The sequence below is a fragment of the Hemicordylus capensis genome, chromosome 2 (assembly GCF_027244095.1).
Source record: "Hemicordylus capensis ecotype Gifberg chromosome 2, rHemCap1.1.pri, whole genome shotgun sequence".
Taxonomy (NCBI): Eukaryota; Metazoa; Chordata; class Lepidosauria; order Squamata; family Cordylidae; genus Hemicordylus; species Hemicordylus capensis.
The window spans coordinates 257,654,515-257,671,125 of NC_069658.1; the positions used below are offsets into that span (position 1 = coordinate 257,654,515).

At 44.9% G+C, this 16,611-nt stretch overlaps 1 protein-coding gene across 2 annotated transcripts; it reads left to right on the forward strand.

Moving 5' to 3' along the window:
* The first annotated feature begins 275 nt into the window (after positions 1-275).
* On the forward strand, positions 276-16,588 carry LOC128347324 (uncharacterized). 2 transcript variants are annotated; one of them, XM_053301790.1, is made up of 9 exons: positions 276-366; positions 880-1,159; positions 2,163-2,394; positions 4,773-5,081; positions 8,406-8,708; positions 11,856-12,057; positions 12,640-12,668; positions 15,582-15,652; positions 15,765-16,588. In XM_053301790.1, the coding sequence occupies exons 4-9, from the start codon at positions 5,006-5,008 to the stop codon at positions 15,864-15,866; spliced, it is 783 nt and encodes a 260-aa protein (XP_053157765.1). In that variant the 5' UTR covers positions 276-366; positions 880-1,159; positions 2,163-2,394; positions 4,773-5,005; the 3' UTR covers positions 15,867-16,588. The 2 variants fall into 2 exon arrangements, with proteins under 2 accessions (XP_053157765.1, XP_053157766.1); XM_053301791.1 differs by lacking the exons at positions 276-366; positions 880-1,159 and adding an exon at positions 1,382-1,454.
* The last annotated feature ends 23 nt before the right edge of the window (positions 16,589-16,611 follow it).

Here is a 16,611-nt window from a genome sequence, read left to right on the forward strand (position 1 = left end):
GTAGGCCGCGGGTGGGTGGGTCCGTGAAGGTTCCCCCTGCCCCCGCCAGCCTCTCAAATTACCCCTGCAGCCCAGGAAAATGATTGTTTTTGACTCGTTCGGGCCTCTGTAAGTGTGCATGGTGGCCATTTTGGCCACCGCCGTGCAAGCATAAATGGCATGGCCCAGGGCCTCACAGAGGTCATTTCTGCATGCACAGCGGCCATTTTTTCCCCAAAGAAAATGGCCACCACCACACTTGCTCAAATGACCTTTGCGAGGCCCTGGGCCATGTGGGGCTTGCATGGGCCGGCAGGGGGAAGGGGAGCCTCCACGGAGCCCCACCCCACCCCATGGCCTACAGTGAGCCCCCTGAAGGGGCTAGAGGTATTTTAAATTTATTTTTTTTAAAAAAAATGCTGACTTGTCCAGAGGTTCGGTTCCGGTCCGAACAGAACTGGGGGTGGGGTTTATGTTCGATCCCGGACCCTCAAACCTCTGGACCGGTCCGCACATCCATATTCTGTAGTGGTTCCACTCCTGTCTCTCAGGCAGATTCCAGATGATGGAGCTTGGTGACAGTTGCATTTCAAAAAGGGAGTTAAGGAGAATCAATCAATCAATCAATTCGTGTGTGTGTATATATATATGTGTGTGTATATATATAGAAGGATCAAGATATATAACTGAGATTCCAGATTCTGGTTGAACATTAGTGGGGAGGGAGAGCACTCTCAAACAAACAACAAAACATTCTCAGTTTGGGACACATGAGTCTGATCAAGTCTCTGTAACCTGAGACATAACAAAAATCTATCCACTTCCTTCAGAGCCCAGCTGCATCCATGCACATCCCTCCCCATGAGATCCCACATCCAATTTTTGTATGTTTTTATTCAGTTTATATTCCACCCTGCCTAAAGTGGCTTAGGGTGGTCCTCTGAGTCTGGCTGAAAATGATTAAAAGCAGCTCTTTCCGTTGACCTGATGCTAAAAGAGCACAAGAAGAGATAACATTTCCTGAGGAGTCATTTTGGCTTCATGTTCAAAATGTGTATTTCTCGCCTGAGGATTAACAAGGCTGTGAAATAAATTTCAAAGCATCAAAAAGGAGAGTGAAATATGGAATCTTCTTTGCTGAGCATCCTGATGGAATTACTCATCTTGAGGAAAGGACTTGGTAAGAGCGCTATTTGTGGGCAACTTGGAGTTAAAAGATCAAGAAGTGGGAATAGTTGGAAGCTGAGAAGACCAAGGGTGGGCATGCAGTCCCCCCCACCCACCCACCGCCCATTTCTGTTTCAGAAATCTGTGAGACACAACTCACCCACCCAGAAATGTACTTTACCCTTTCTGTGTTTCCCCCCCTCATTTCCCCCCCCTAGTGCTCCCACTAGAGAAGATTTTGGTGGGGATGGAAGACTGGTTTTCAGCTCATGGGCTTCAACCCATAAATGGGTCATACCAGAAGCAGTGTAAGTGTGAGAGAGAAAGAGAGAGATTTTAGTAGTCTTATATAAGAGAGAGAGAGAGAGAGAGAGAGAGACCAGAGCAATGAGGGGAGATGTTTGTTTGTTATATTTGTATACCACCCCGAACTTATGTCTCTGGGCGGTTTACAACAACATAAAACAAATTAAGGCAAACGTTAAAACAATTTAAAACCACAGTTCTAGTTAAACAGCTTGGGTGAACAAATGCATCTTTTAATTAGATTTTTTAAGCTGTCAGAGATGAGGAGGCTCTTATTTCAGCAGGGAGCACATTCCAGAGTCTTGAGGCAGCAACAGAGAAGACCTGTCCCTGAGTAGCTACCAGATGAGCTGGTGGCAACTGCAGATGGACCTCTCCAGATGATCTCAATAGGCAATGGGACAGATAGTGAAGAATGTTCTCTTAACAATTAATGATTTGATTAAGGTCCCCTTTTGAATGTAAGGGATAAAGATCATTCCTGGGTCTTAAGAGATTGAAGACTATTGTTCTGGAAAAAACTGCAAATAACCAGGGAATTATTATTTTTTTTAAAGTTAGATTTATATGCAGGGGCGTAACGATAGGGGGGGCGGGGGGGGACGTGCCCCAGGCGCCACTTGGGAGGGGGCGCCAAAAAGTGCCCCTGCCAGTCCCCTGCTTTTGGCAAAAAAAAATTTTTGTGTGATTTTTTTCCCCCGTCATTACAGAGATCTCCGGTGGGCGGGAGCTCCCATTGGCTGCCGGAGAACACATGACCACCATGCTGGTTGTCTCAGTTCCTCCCTCCCTGCTTGCTGCACGCACGAGGAGTGGAGCGGAGCAGCTTGCGAGAGCTGCTGCTGCTGCTGGGGACGTTCCTTGACTCTGTCTGCCTGCCTGCCGTTTGCCCACCACACTGCCCTCTGGCTGCATTTTATTCTTCTGTTCTGCATTAACAAAGTAAGTTTCATTGCTCAAATCTCTCTCTCTCCCCTGTGTGTGTTGTGTGTGAGAGAATACCCCTACTCCCTTGCATAACGTCCTCCACAGCTCTTCTGTGCTTTGCATAGCAGGCTTCCAACCCACCCCCCACCCCTAAACCGAGGGTAGCTGTCTGCAAGTTGAGCCAGTGGCGCTCTCCTGGCTTGCATTGTGTGAGTTTCTGGCTTGCAATGTGTTTCTGGCTTGCAGTTTCTGGCTTGCATTTTGTGAGTCCCGGTGGGATTGCAAAAGGAAACTCATGCAATGCAAGCCAGGAGAGCGACTTGTGGCTCCACTTGCATTGCCCGAGTTTCCTTTTGCAATCCCACCTCTGCAAAAGGAAACTCATGCAATGCAAGTGGAGCCACAAGTCACTCTCCTGGCTTGCATGCATGAGTTTCCTTTTGCAGAGGTGGGATTGCAAAAGGAAACTAGTAGTACTAGTACACAAGATCTTTGCAGCTCTGCTAGTAATTATAACTTCTGAATCATCCCTTAGCATGGGGGGTGGGGTGGCAATTTAATTTGGAACTCATTAATATAATTTTTGAATAATGTTCAGTCTGTCTGGATTAATACTAGGTTTATTCTTTATAGCAGATTTTTATTAGAAACATACAGTCTACAACATTTTCAGCCTTGTTCATTTGGTGCATATTGAAGATGTTCTGTCTCCAAAACATAAGTACAGCATCTATATTTTTGAAGGGGGGGAAATCCCATTTAATACAGTGTGAACAAATTGGTCCAAAAAGTAGCAATGGGAAGTTTTTCTTTCTGCCCCTGTAGCTTTAATAAGATAGAGTGCACAAATATCACTTGATTAACAGCTGCGATATTAATTTCCCTTTTTGGTTGCTTGACTCACAGAGAGAATCATGTCAAGGCAGTGGAGAACCAATTAAATTGATTTTAATCTTTGTTAGGGAAGATAACATGCCTTTTTCTCTCCTTGTTTAAATAATTAAAAGTTTCAGTAGGTATTATTTCTGGCTTTAAAGAAATTGGTATCTTAATGTAATGGAATTCTTCTAATTACATACTTAATAGTTTTTTAAAAGTTAATCACGGTTTTTCATTCAATGTGTATTTTGTTTTACATATTAAACTTATATTTTCCTTTGAGAGAGTTTTAAAAATAAGAGGAAATTGGGAAGGCTTTTTTAAAACAAAGAAAAATCTCACCCCTACTTATTCATGATCTTTTTGATTTGCCTGTGTAATTTCAAGCAAGTCAGATGTAATTGCAAATAACATGCAGAAGATCCTAGGTTCAATCCCTACCTCCAGGTAGGGCTGGGAGAAACTCCTGCCTGAAACCTTGGAGAGCTGCTGCCAGTCAGTGTGGGCAATAGTGAGCTAGGTGGACCAATATCTGACTCTGTAGACAGCTTCCTACGTAATCAAACCATAACTTTCCCTTACGTTCAGTCCAATTGGATGTATTCACATTCACAGCTTACATCCAATAAACTGCTGAGTAAGCCCTCCAAACTAGGATCACACAGTGTGGTTTGCAATTCTGGTATATGAAGGGCCCAAACCTCAGTTTTGCTGTTCAGGTGCATAGGCAAATGGTGATTTAATTAAACCAGGAGGTTATTTATTAAGACTGTGTATGAGAGGGAAGCAGAAAGAGGAGGAGATCATGGCTCAAATAATGGTGGCTGAATGTGGCCATTGAGTTTCCCAGGAATACAACCAACGTAAAGCATGCTACAAATAGACATTATTATAGAATTAATAAACATAGAATATCTATGATAGACTAGAATATATGTCTATTATAATTTAAGTCTCTATTATAATATAAGCATAAATCTTGAATAGACTAGAATATCTATGATGGAAAAGACTAGAATACCTGTCTTGTCTTTTCCATTTTGGCACACAAAACCTATTACTATGTTTAAAAGCATTTATTTTCTGGCCATGAGGACTGCAAACTTAGGCTGTTAGTATGCAAGACATTTCTTTAAAATATATATTTCTAAAGAGCCTTGTAGCCTCATGTTTCCTTTTTCCTGTCCCAGTATACTTGCACGGATGCAGCCCACAACCCACATTTGACTATGACTGTGACACATTTCCATATTTCCGGGGGGGAAGGAGGGGGGGGCGCAATGTCAGTGCTTGCCCCGGGCGCCGTTTTCCCTAGTTACGCCTCTGTTTATATGTCGACCTACTCCCATAGGACTCAGGGCGGCTTACAAGCAAACATACACAACAACACAATTTCATAAACATATATCTTACATAGTCTCATAAACCACAACCCCATACAATACTCACTCCACATGACATAATAACCGAGGATCTAATGCTAGGCTGTTAACTTCTATTGATCTTTCTTCCAGCTGCCAGTTTATGGAAGATCAGCTGCAAGTCTGGGGAGCAGGTCTCTCTTCCCTGTGAAGGAGGGAGCCCTGGTGCACATTGGTTTTGGTTTCCTCTTACTCCCAGATGTGCCAACATTAAAAGTACTAGTGTGGAAATAATCTTGGCCAGTACAAGAGGTGAGGTGACTCCTGCTCGATTCAGCCGGCGCCTAAGGCTCAAGACAGAAGGATTAGTTCTCAAGAATCTGGTCATGAGTGATTCAGGCACCTATGTCTGCCGCCTCCTCAATGGTTCAGAACGTAACACCACCCTGGAGGTCAGACCAGGTATGTATCTAAAATATCTCCTCCTTTCTAATGGTCCAGTCCACTTCACGTCTCTGAGATCAACTAAATATGTCCCTCAACAATCCAGTCTTACAATATCGATACCTGATGAAAATAAGCATAACTGAGGAGATGCAATTCTCTCAGACAGGGCCCTCTTGAATGTTCAGTGTTTGAAAGTGGGTTGGAAAGCTCCCCATGCTAGAAGCAGCTCACCTGAACAAGCCAGGGAGGACACCACGTGAGGTGCAGCGACCTCTGGTTCCTGATAGCTCTGGTTGCGCCTCTCTCTTCCATCCTTCCTGCCCCGTCCCAGTGTTAACAAGAGCTGCACTGCCTACAGGCTGGCCATTTGTCAGGTAGCCACACAGGCTGGTTAATCATTGGCCAGCCTGAACAGCTCTACCTGATGAATGGTCAGCCTGGAGGCAACTCACTTCTCGTTAATGCTGGGGCAGGGTGGGATAGAAGAAACAGGCACAACTAGAGCTGCCGGAAACCAAAGGTGCCACTCCCCGACTGCTCGTCAAGGCGAGTCGCTAATCCCCCTTGCCAAAAATAGTCCTTGTCCAAAAAGGAAAGTAGATCAAGTATTAGAAGAGGAATAACACTTTCGAACAGATATTTCTCTACGTGAATGTAGAAGTGGTTCAATCCTAGTTTTAGGACACTCTAGTGCTGCTTGTTTGAATTGATCCTAAAAGTCAGGATGTTCCACTTGGAGAAGAGTTCTCAGCCATTTCCTCACAACTTGGTGTAGTGGTTAGCATGTTGAATCAGGATCGGGGAGACCACCTGAGTTCAAATACCAGTTCAGCCATGAAACTCACAGGGTGACTCTGGGCCAGTCACTTACCTCTCAGCCTAACCTACCTCACAGGGTTGTTGTGAGGATAAATATAACTATCTGCATGACTCTGGGCTCCTTGGAAGAAGAGTGGGATAAATATGTAAAAATAAACACACTATGGAACTTCCTTTTCCTAGAGAATCCCCTCAGCCTGAGCCAGTTCTGCAGCTTTGAGAATGAGATCCAATAGGTTCGAGAAGGCTTCTTAAGAGTCACAGAAGTCAGGAATCCTTAGGAGTTCCGGGGAATACATGGTGATGAGCAAGAATTCTCCTAAGATCAGATGGTCTGTTGACAATTGAGCAAAGTGAGATGTTTAAGTACATACTTCTCCTTTTTGCTTAAGCTGGTCTCCAGTCCCTCATGCCTTGGTAACTAAGCCAAAGACAGCTGCTTCTGTGATCCAGACCATGGCTTCGTTCTTTGCCATGGCTCCTGCAGTATGCTCTCTTGTTCTTATTGCCACCCAGAATCTCTGATGAACAAACTAGCAGTCCTTATCCAATTGATACTTGTCAACCTCATTTGTGCGGTAGGTTGTTATCGCTCTCTATGCTTTGGCTTATGTGAGGGAATCAGGTGCTAAAAGTATTGGTATGTAACATAACTGGAAAGCTGATCATGGGCAAAGGGCAGGGTTAATGTTAGAGTATCCCAAGAGGAGCAACGGAGTCAGGATCAGGTTGCTCTGAAAACAGAGGTTAAGTTTATTAAAGGACAGAAAGAAGCACACATGATTAAAGTAGTGTGTGGCAACCTCTCAGGGAGCCAGTCAGAAGCAACTGACTACAAAATGCTGGTCCTAAAGCATAGCATTGGATTCTAATTAATGTAAGCTTGTGAGGATCCTAGCATAGAGGGAGCGAGAGAGGATGGATGGATGGATGGATAGACAGACAGATAGATAGATAGATAGCCAGCCTGGCAGCCCTTTTTAGAACAGGGAACCTTCTAATTCATGGGTTCCCAACCTTGGGTCCCCATATGTTGTTAGACTTCAACTCTCATAATCCCCAACCAAAGGCCGCTGGGACTGGGGATTATGGGAGCTGAAGTCCAATAACATCTGGGGACCTAAGACTGAGAATCCCTGATAACTGATTGTGTATTTTTGGAGAGCTTTTGTTGAAAAGTGGTACATAAATATTTGTAGTAGTAGTGATAAAGGGGTGGTAAGATGAAGACAGAATTACAGTCAACATACCTGTCCTAACTTTCTATATAGCTGTTGGGCACTTACCACAAGGCTCTTGTTTGTCCTCCTCTGGGCAGGAGGAGACAGATAGACTTCACTCAGGGTTGTAGCTATAATTGAACAGATGGGTTCAAAGAACTCAGGACCACCACCCCAGCTCCTGAGGGGCCCCCAGCTCCACCCCTCCCTATTTTCTTTATTATCTCCTTCATTCCAAGGGGCCGCCGGGGAGAGGGGTGAACACGGGCCCCCTCTCCCCTAGCTACACCCCTGGCTTTACCGGTAGTTATGGACAAGGGCCCTAAGCAGTTCAGAAATGCAAGTCAGAAGACTCACACTGACCCATGTCAGGAATACCTTGGCTTGGGTGGAAGTTGCAGGGAACGGGGAAAGTGAGACCTTGCTGGATTTGGGGTGCATAGGTGTGTTGAGGGGGAAAACTGGGACAATGCACAGTTTGGTACACACATAGAATTCATGTACATCAAGGGGAAATGTAGCTTCTTTTATAGGCGTCTTCTTCTGCCCTAAAGGCAGAGGAAGCCATGTGCTGCTGGAAATGATCCTTGATAACTGAAAACAAAGGTTTGAGTGCATTGATACTGGGTGAAGTTCTCACACCCATTCAGACAAAAGGCAGGTAAAGTGTGCCGTCTAGTCAGTGTCGACTCCACAGAGCCCTGTGTTTGTCTTTGGTAGAATACAGGAGGGGTTTACCATTGCCTCCTCCCGCGCAGTGTGAGATGATGCCTTTCAGCATCTTCTTATAACACTGCTGCCCGATATAGGTGTTTCCCATACCAGCAGGGATTTGAACCGGCAACCTCTGGCTTGCTAGTCAAGTCATTTCCCCACTGCACCATTAGGTGGCTTTAGTTCTGTTTTAATGGTTAGAGTTTCTCAAGCAATTGCTCTGAGATTGTCTTCTCTCCTGCAAGGGAGGAAGGTGTACTGAGCTTGAATAGGTTCTGGAAGACATCAGCAGCTCTCATGATGCCATATCTTGCCTCTTCTTGCTGCAGGGATGCTGACTCAGCATTAGCCATGAGAGACGATTTTCAACTTTTGTTCTACAGCTGGCCGTGTCCTCATTCCTGACCCTTTGCATGTCTCACTATTCTCTCTGCCAGAAATGCCAAGTATACTGGTTCAGTATACCCTGATTCCAGGGTTCAGATCCAGATCATGATTGCAAAAGAAGTCGTGCAAGAAGAAAGAAGTATGAGAGTTCTGGCTGGCTTCCATTAACATGGCTTTTTCTCTTCTCTTCTCTCTTCAGGCTGCCACAACAATCTCTCTGTCTCCTTCCATCAGCTCAATCCCTCCACTTTGCTGCTCAATTGCTCTCACTGCCCACCACAGCGCAAGGCAGGCTCATTTCGCTGGACATTTGGCTCTAGCTCTAACCCGCTGGGCAACAGAGAGTGGGCTAAGAAGAACAATAATGGGGCCTCCGTAACTTTGCATCCCACAACATCCATCCCACAATACGTTTGGGGACTCTGGCAGTGCCGTTCTGTTGCCAACCCCACATGGGGGTCTGAAATCTGCTTGATTCCACCCACAGAAGCAAAGGATGCAGGTAAATTTGAATACACTGAAGAGTTGCTTGACTTTTGACTCATGTTCCAAGATGACACCTGTATATTTAAGAATAAGAATAGCACGGGGTGGGGGGGGGGATTCAGCCAGTAAAGCTTGTAACAATCTGACAATTACATTTAGAACCTCTGGTTATTACGGGCTGGAGCAAAATTCAGTCCTGGCTTTTCTTTTTGGTTCCTTTCCATTTCTGTCCAGTGTCATTCCAGCAATAAGCAACTTATTGCTGGAATGACACTGGATAGGGCCAGTTACTCTCCCCCTGCTAAATAAAGAGAATCACTTATAAAGTGATATATAAGTGCCCTCTCCGTGCGCACCAGTGAATGGCCAAGCACAAAAGCAACAATAAAACATCAAAAGACGGGGGAGAATTGTGGTCTCAATAGCAGAATAGAGGTGTGTTTACTTTAGAAGTAAATCCCATTAAGCTCAATGGGATTTACTCTCAGGAAAATGTGCATGAGATTGCAACCAAGTCATTTTGGAAATGGCAGGAGGAAAGGGAAACCATTCAGCATTATTTCAGGAAGTGATGTATTAATTGGGATTTTTAAAAAGTGATTTACTAAGAGGAGAAAACCACATTCGAACATGGTCTCTTCCATTCCAAGCTTTATGGGAGTCTCAACAGAAGTGGCAGGTGGGGGAGGATGCTCCAGAAGTTCAGCAAGCCGGAAGTGCACTAAACCAGAAATGCACTTCACTGAGATTCAGATTTTAAACATTAAACTTCAGTAGAAGGAATTTATCTATGTGGCTGCTAAGAGTCGACACCAACTTGACAGCACTTAATCAATCAGTCAATCAGAAGGGACAATGAGAGACAGGGTTGGAAGTAACCTGCAGTGTTCTCCAACACTGGTGTGAACATACTGGTGCTCCTTTTGCAGGCATAAAATAGTAGCATAGCATGTGCTAGCACAGTTCCCCTGCAAACTGAGCAAAGAGGCACCTTTTTAAAGTGCTGATTCTCTTTATTGAGCAGCGGGAGAGCAACTGGCCCTACCCACCCCCAGCGCAGCATCCCCCCAGTGGCTGTGGCTGGTGTCTTTCTTATGTTTCTTTTTTAGGCTGTGAGCCCTTTGGGGACTGGGAACCATTTTTTTTTATTATTATTTATTTATATCTATGTAAACTGCTTTGGGAACTTTTGTTGAAAAGCGGTATATAAATATGTGTTGTCGTAGAAGCAGTAGCACAGGACTAGGCAACCCTGTCTCTCCAGCTGTTTTTGAGCTATACTTTCCATAATCTCCAGCCCTAGTTTATTGTGGCTTGAGATGATGGGAGTTGTAGTTCAACAGCTGAAGAGTCAAGGTTAAGCTACTCCTGAGCGAGCACAAGAACTGCTAGGGATGGGCACCCAGCTATGACTCTGCATGCAGTTCATTGCGCAAGCCCACGGACATTCCTGTGAGGAAGTCCTCCATCTGGAAAACCCCTGGATAGGGAAGAGAAATGTGTGGGCTCTTGTTGGCTCTTGTTTTTAAGCATGCATCCTCGGCCACTAGCTTGGATGGCTTTAAAGGGGGCTTAGAAAGAATCATGGAGGACAGGTCTATCAGTGTCTACTAGTCTGGTGGCTATATGGGCCACTTCCAGCCTCATAGGCAAGATGCTGCTAAATACCAGTTGCAGGGGAGCAACAGCAAGAGCGAGGGCAAGTCCCCACCCCTTGCCTGTGGGCTCCTCAGAGGCATCTGGTGGGCCCCTGAGTGAAACAGGATGTTGGACTAGATGGGCCTTGAGCCTGATCCAGCAGGACTTTATGTTCTTATATTTTGCATCTGTTTCTGTTGGTCGAAAGACGTGATTAACAAAGCAACCACCACCACCTAGTGACACAACACTGTATTATCATTCTAAGAAGCATGTAATGGCTGACACCTGGAAGTTATCCAGATATGGCTTCATGCCGTGGGGTATCTGAAGAGCGAATCTACTTTGCAGCAGATTTGCAGATGTTTAATTCAGGAGATTAAATGGACCGTTCACATATGGTCGGCTCCTCTTCGCATTCCCTGCAGATCTTTTTCCTGTGTGCGTCCCCACAGCTTGCTCTAGGTTCTTTCTCCAACCAGTCACATCTCAGAGGAAGAGGCGAGAGACCTTTGGTTGCTGCTGTTAGTCGGATAGTTAGTTTGAAAGACCAGTGGGACAAGTTGCCAAGCAGCCAGATCAAACAGAACACTTAACCCTAACCTGCTGAATCTGACCCATATCTTTGCTGATTTTTATAATGAACTTGCCTTTGTGACTGCCTTCATCACGTTCCATACCCCAGACCATTTAAGAGGCCATGGAAGTTTAAAGTAGAAATCATTGCTTTCTCTCTGTGGCAAAGAAAAATGCAGCCTCGTGGAATCAGCTCAGACACAAAGGGCTCAAGTTACATTGGACCTGTAGTCTCCATTGTTAAGGCATCCTCCAACAACATCTCCATATGTAAAGCCTATGTTCCTATGGTGACAAGTGTCAGTTTTGAAAAAAGCTGAATTACTGGCAATAGCCCCTCCATACATCAAGGGAGAAGCAACGGGGCATACCAGAAAGCTTGGGGTTTAGAAGAAGAAGACGCTGCCGCAAATAGAGAATTTTTCTATCCCGGACATAATTCGGGCCAGGCTAAAATGCACAGCAGTTATTTGGGGGGAAACAGAATCGTCTGCGTACTGGTCCCTGATAGCTCGTGGAGACTTCAGGGTAAATCCAGCTTATATGTGGACTCGCATCTTCCATCCCGGAGGAGATGCAAACTAAGAGCCCTGTGTGTAAAAGTCCCTGAGGTCACTTGCTACAAGGGGGTCTGTTTTTTAATGCTTGGTTGTTGTAAAGCTTGTAAGTGTTGTTCATTTTATGAAGGAATTTTCCTTTATGAAATCTTATCTAGTCTGCTGGCTATAGGCCGCCTCGAGCCTCAGAGGCAAGATGTCTCTCAATACCAGTTGTAGGGGAGCAGCAGCAGGAGAGATGGCATGCCCTCACCTCTTGCCTGTGGGCTCCCCAGAAGCATCTGGTGGGCCATTGTGTGAAACAGGACTAGATGGGCCTTGGGCCTGCTGTTATGTTCTTTACAGCATTATGGGAATTTTAAAAAAATCACCCTGTATTTCTGTTTTCAAAGGCGACTTTGGCATCGGTGGAGATTTTGTTTCAACTAAGCCTACCTCTTCGGTGCCAGGCTGGTGGACTACAGCAGTAACTGCAGGGCATGATGCAAAGGGGAGTGAAGTCTGGATTTGGACTTTGCTGTCAGCTGGGTTAGCTCTAATGGCCATAGGCCTGGGAATGGCCATGTTGTTTTGGAAGAGAGGGCTGATACGCAGGTGAGTCAAGGTGCTTTGGCAGGAGGACTTTCAAGGGAGAAAAACTGAATGATTTTATAGTCAGGAATTGTTTGGCTAGTGATCCTATTTCCATCCCAGATGAGGGAGATAGGCTTCAATTTAGTAATATAGAGAAATCCATTTTGGACACACCCTAAGCCAGAGATCCTCAACGTTGGGCCCCCAGATGTTCTTGGACTTCAACTCCCATAATCCCCAGGCCCAGTGGCCTTTGGCTGGGGATTATGGGAGTTGAAGTCCAAGAACATCTGGGGGCCCAACGTTGAGGATCCCTGCCTAGGCCTTTCTCAGAGAATCATAGAGTTGGAGGGGCCCTGTAGGCCACCTAGTCCAACCTTCTACTTGATGCTGCGAAGGATCAGCACAGGAATGCCACTGAAAATGGCATCTGATGGCATCACCTTGTCTTTCTCCACTCCACCTCCTTGGTCGTCACTGGAAGGGTGGGAAACTCCATAACATTATGACATCTGGGCCCAGGGCCTCCCTACAAAATATGGTGTTATTTTCAGTGGTGCTCCCCTGTCTGTTGTAACATGTAGTTCTCCCCCATTCTTTCAGGAAATACAGAAGGAGAAAGAAGGAGAAAGGTGAGAAATAGTGAAACACGCCTCATTCTTGTCCTTTTATTAAAGGGCTTCATGGTTCTGCATAATGTATAATATCTCTTGTTGGATTCATATGGCAGGGAGCTCCAAACAAGACTCACTTATAAATCTTTTGTTTTTTTAGTTTATTTCAGAATATTTATTTATATTTAAGATATTTACTTCAGAATATCTTTCCCTGCCCCACAACAAAGGACCTGAGGCAGCTTATAATATGCCTAATAACACAAACAAATTAATCAATAAAACCAGAATATGCATCATCATCAACAACAACAACAATGTTGAATATCAAATTCAGATCATTGTAGGCATTCTTGGAAAATGTTTTTACATGGCCTTGAAAAGTTTATTACCCCTGTGAATCTTTGGACCATTTTCTTCTGTGTTACACACACACACACACACACACACACACACACACACACACACACACACACACTTTAGTTGACAGCCAGAGCAATGAACCACCTGCAAAGCAAGCAAATTTGCACTAGCACAAGAGGGTAGCATTGTGTTGCCACAGGAACATCACGGGTATGGAATGCATGCAAGGTAGAAGCATTATATTGTTGTGTACTAGCCCTTTAGCAGCCATGTGGTATTGCTGTGTGGTCTGGCCACAATCCTATATAGTTGCCTAGAGCAGGGGTTCCCATCCCAACCTGTGGTAGTCCAGATGTTGCTGAACAACAATTCCCATCATCCCCAGCCACAAATTGTAGCTGGGGATGATGGGAGTTGTAGTCCTCCAACATCTGACATATCACAGGTTGGGAACCCCTGCTTCTGCTCTAGAACCTTGAGTTTACATGCCATAGGATTACCCAGAAGCAGGGGGCTTCTCTCTCTCAGCCAATCCAGACTGAGCTCTGCCCTGTAAGCAGCTGACAGAAGCTGCTTACAGGGCAGAAGCTCCTGGATCCTTGTACTTAAATAAAAATAAGATGGGTTTTTAGAGTTAAGAGGGACAGAAGCTCCTGGATCCTTGTACTTAAATAAAAATAAGATGGGTTTTTAGAGTTAAGAGGGACAGAAGCTCCTGGATCCTTGTACTTAAATAAAAATAAGATGGGTTTTTAGAGTTAAGAGGGACAGAAGCTCCTGGATCCTTGTACTTAAATAAAAATAAGATGGGTTTTTAGAGTTAAGAGGGACAGAAGCTCCTGGATCCTTGTACTTAAATAAAAATAAGATGGGTTTTTAGAGTTAAGAGGCCCACCTGTCTTTTCACCAAGCAATCATCTTTCCACAATTCACCATCTTCATGAATTCATCTACTGGACTTTGATCTCTGTTGGAACTACAAACTCCAGCAAACTGCTGAGCTTCTGAGAATGTATGGTTATCTTTGCATGGTTGGAAGTAGAATGTGTGGTTATCTTTGCATGCTTGGAAGTAAAATAAAGACTTTATCAACCAGTGAAAATTTGGTTTGTTCAAGTACCACTCACTGGGATCATCTCATGTCTGGAACAAGCTTGGCTGTGCTAAAAACTGGGGGTTGCACTATAGTGCTCTTGCGCAAATGTCCCCATTAGAACAAATGAGGCATGCCGCTGTTGTGCAACTGTTGCACAAACAAGCTCCAGACTTAGCACAACTAGTTGTTAGCTAGTTAGCTAGTTGTGCTAAGGAGAACTATGGGAGGAGAGCTGGTCTTGTGGTAGCAAGCATTAATTGTCCCCTTTGCTAAGCAGGATCTGCCCTGGTTTGCATTCAAATGGGAAACTACATGTGTGAGAACTATAAGATATTCCCTTTATAGGATGGGGCTGCTCTGAGAAGAGTATATGAGGTCCCAGGTTCCCTCCCTGGCATCTCTAAGATAGGGCTGGGAGAGATTCCTGCCTGCAACCTTGGGGAAGCCGCTGCCAGTCTGTGTAGACTAGGGATGGGCCTGGACTGGTCCGGAGGCCATTGAAAAAGCCTCTGGACCTGGGCGGTCCGGTTCAGATGGGGGGGGATAGCTTTAAGAGTGGCGGGAGGGTTTACTTATCCCTCTCGCCGCTTTCCCGCTCTGGCGCCGTAATGCTAAGAGTAATTGGGGCGGCAGGATACCTCCCTGCCGCCCCTCCCCCGATGTTGCTGGAAATAACTCCCAGCAGTCCTTTGTGCGTGCGCACATCAGAGACGTGAAGCGCGCGCACAATGTGCGCGCGCACAAAGGACTGCTGGGAGTTTTTTCAAGCAACATCGGGGAAGGGGCGGCAGGGAGGTATCCTGCCGCCCCAATTACTCTTAGCATTACGGCGCCAGAGCGGGAAAGCGGCGAGAGGGATAAGTAAACCCTCCCGCCACTCTTAAAGCTATCCCCCACCCCAGTGCCGGACCGCAGTTGGCGGTTCCGTGCACACCCCTAGTGTAGACAATACTGAGCTAGATGGACCAATGGTAGAAGGCAGTTTCCTATATTCCTATGTATATTCCTAGTGCAACAGTCTTGCACGAACGCAATTCATTTCACGAGCAATTCATTGCTCTGGATGTCAGCCTTTGTTCTGCTATAAACACGGGCAGCTCAGAAGACAAAACAATAACACATACAAAAGCACATTAAAACATGAAGCTACAAAAAGTTTTTTAAACAAATATTAGCAATAATATTTTAAATAATAAAATCCATGCTCAAACTGAGACATGGTACATAGTAGCAGGAGCAAATTTGTGAACCAAATGTTACAGAGCTCAACACTGAAGAGGAGGAAAACATTCTTTTGTGTTGAACACACAGTGAAGGTGTTTCCAACTTGACCTTGCGGCTCTTCAAACATCACACTGGCCTTCCCCTCTAATTTTGCATGATTTCCCACTGTGTTACTTGCCCCCAGATCATTCCATCCAGTTGTCACTCACTCTCTTTTTCCCATTCTCTCCTTCATGGCATCATGGAAGAACAACTTTCCCTAAGTCCAGTCAGAGTTCTCCTGCACAATAATGAGGAGATATGCAACAGTTTGGATGAGGTAAAACTGACTGGTCAGAAAATCAAGGCTAGAATAAAGTGGGGTGGCCATGAGTTCAAGTCCCTGTTAAGCTTTTCTTTCTTTTTTTTCTAATGCTGATTTTCCCTCACAGGGATCTGCCTCCCTTCATTATGCACAACTTCAACATCCCTCAAGAATATCCTCCTCCATTTGGGCTTCGGACAGCACTACAGTGTATGCAGTAATTGTCTGATAACGGTTTCTGTCATTTCCTCCATGTACTGTAAGACCCAAATATCATTTCCTGACTCGCAACCACAAACATACACTTTTGCTGCCTCATTTCCCTCTAATGCTTCTGCTGGAGCTCTCCGGAACCAGTTGATATATTTGTGACTTTCCCCCCCTCTAATTTTATAAGTCTTAACCACCCCAAAATCTACTGCTTTCATAAATGGCTCTGCCCTTCCTTCCATGCTGCCCCCTTTGCATTGGACCACCTCCCCCTCTTCTTATAGACACCTTCTCAAAGGCCACCTCTTCCATAAAGCCATCAGCTTAAACCTTTAGGCATCACCTTGAACTATGACTAAGCTTATGCCCACGTAAGGGCATCTTTGCATATCTATCCCATTACCTCTCTTTGTCCCTTTCATCCTCCTCTTTCCTTCCCTCCATCTCTCCCATTGCCAAAATTTAGCTTGCAAGCTCATTGGAGCAGGGACTTTTTTTTTTTTTTTTAAATTAAGTTACGCTGCCAAAGACCACGTATATTGATGGCACTGTAGAAATAAATAAATAAATTAGCGCTGGGTCAGAAGAATGCTTGCAGCAGGAACTGGTCTTTTCTTTAACTGCTTTTTATGGTGATTTTAAAAAAAAACCCAACTTAAAGTATATATGAGGAAGGAAGGTTTATACCATTAAATGTGTCAAATTCAGAACTTTTGTTTAAATAAACAAACATGATCACCATGACCGTGTCAAAGAACAGAGAA

Excerpts from the sequence above, each read along its gene's own strand:
- LOC128347324 (XM_053301790.1), top strand. The coding sequence starts at position 5,006 with ATGAGTGATTCAGGCACCTATGTCTGCCGCCTCCTCAATGGTTCAGAA. Across the intron at positions 8,709-11,855 it reads CACAGAAGCAAAGGATGCAG|GCGACTTTGGCATCGGTGGA; the intron begins GTAAATTTGAAT and ends CTGTTTTCAAAG. Across the intron at positions 12,058-12,639 it reads AAGAGAGGGCTGATACGCAG|GAAATACAGAAGGAGAAAGA; the intron begins GTGAGTCAAGGT and ends CCATTCTTTCAG.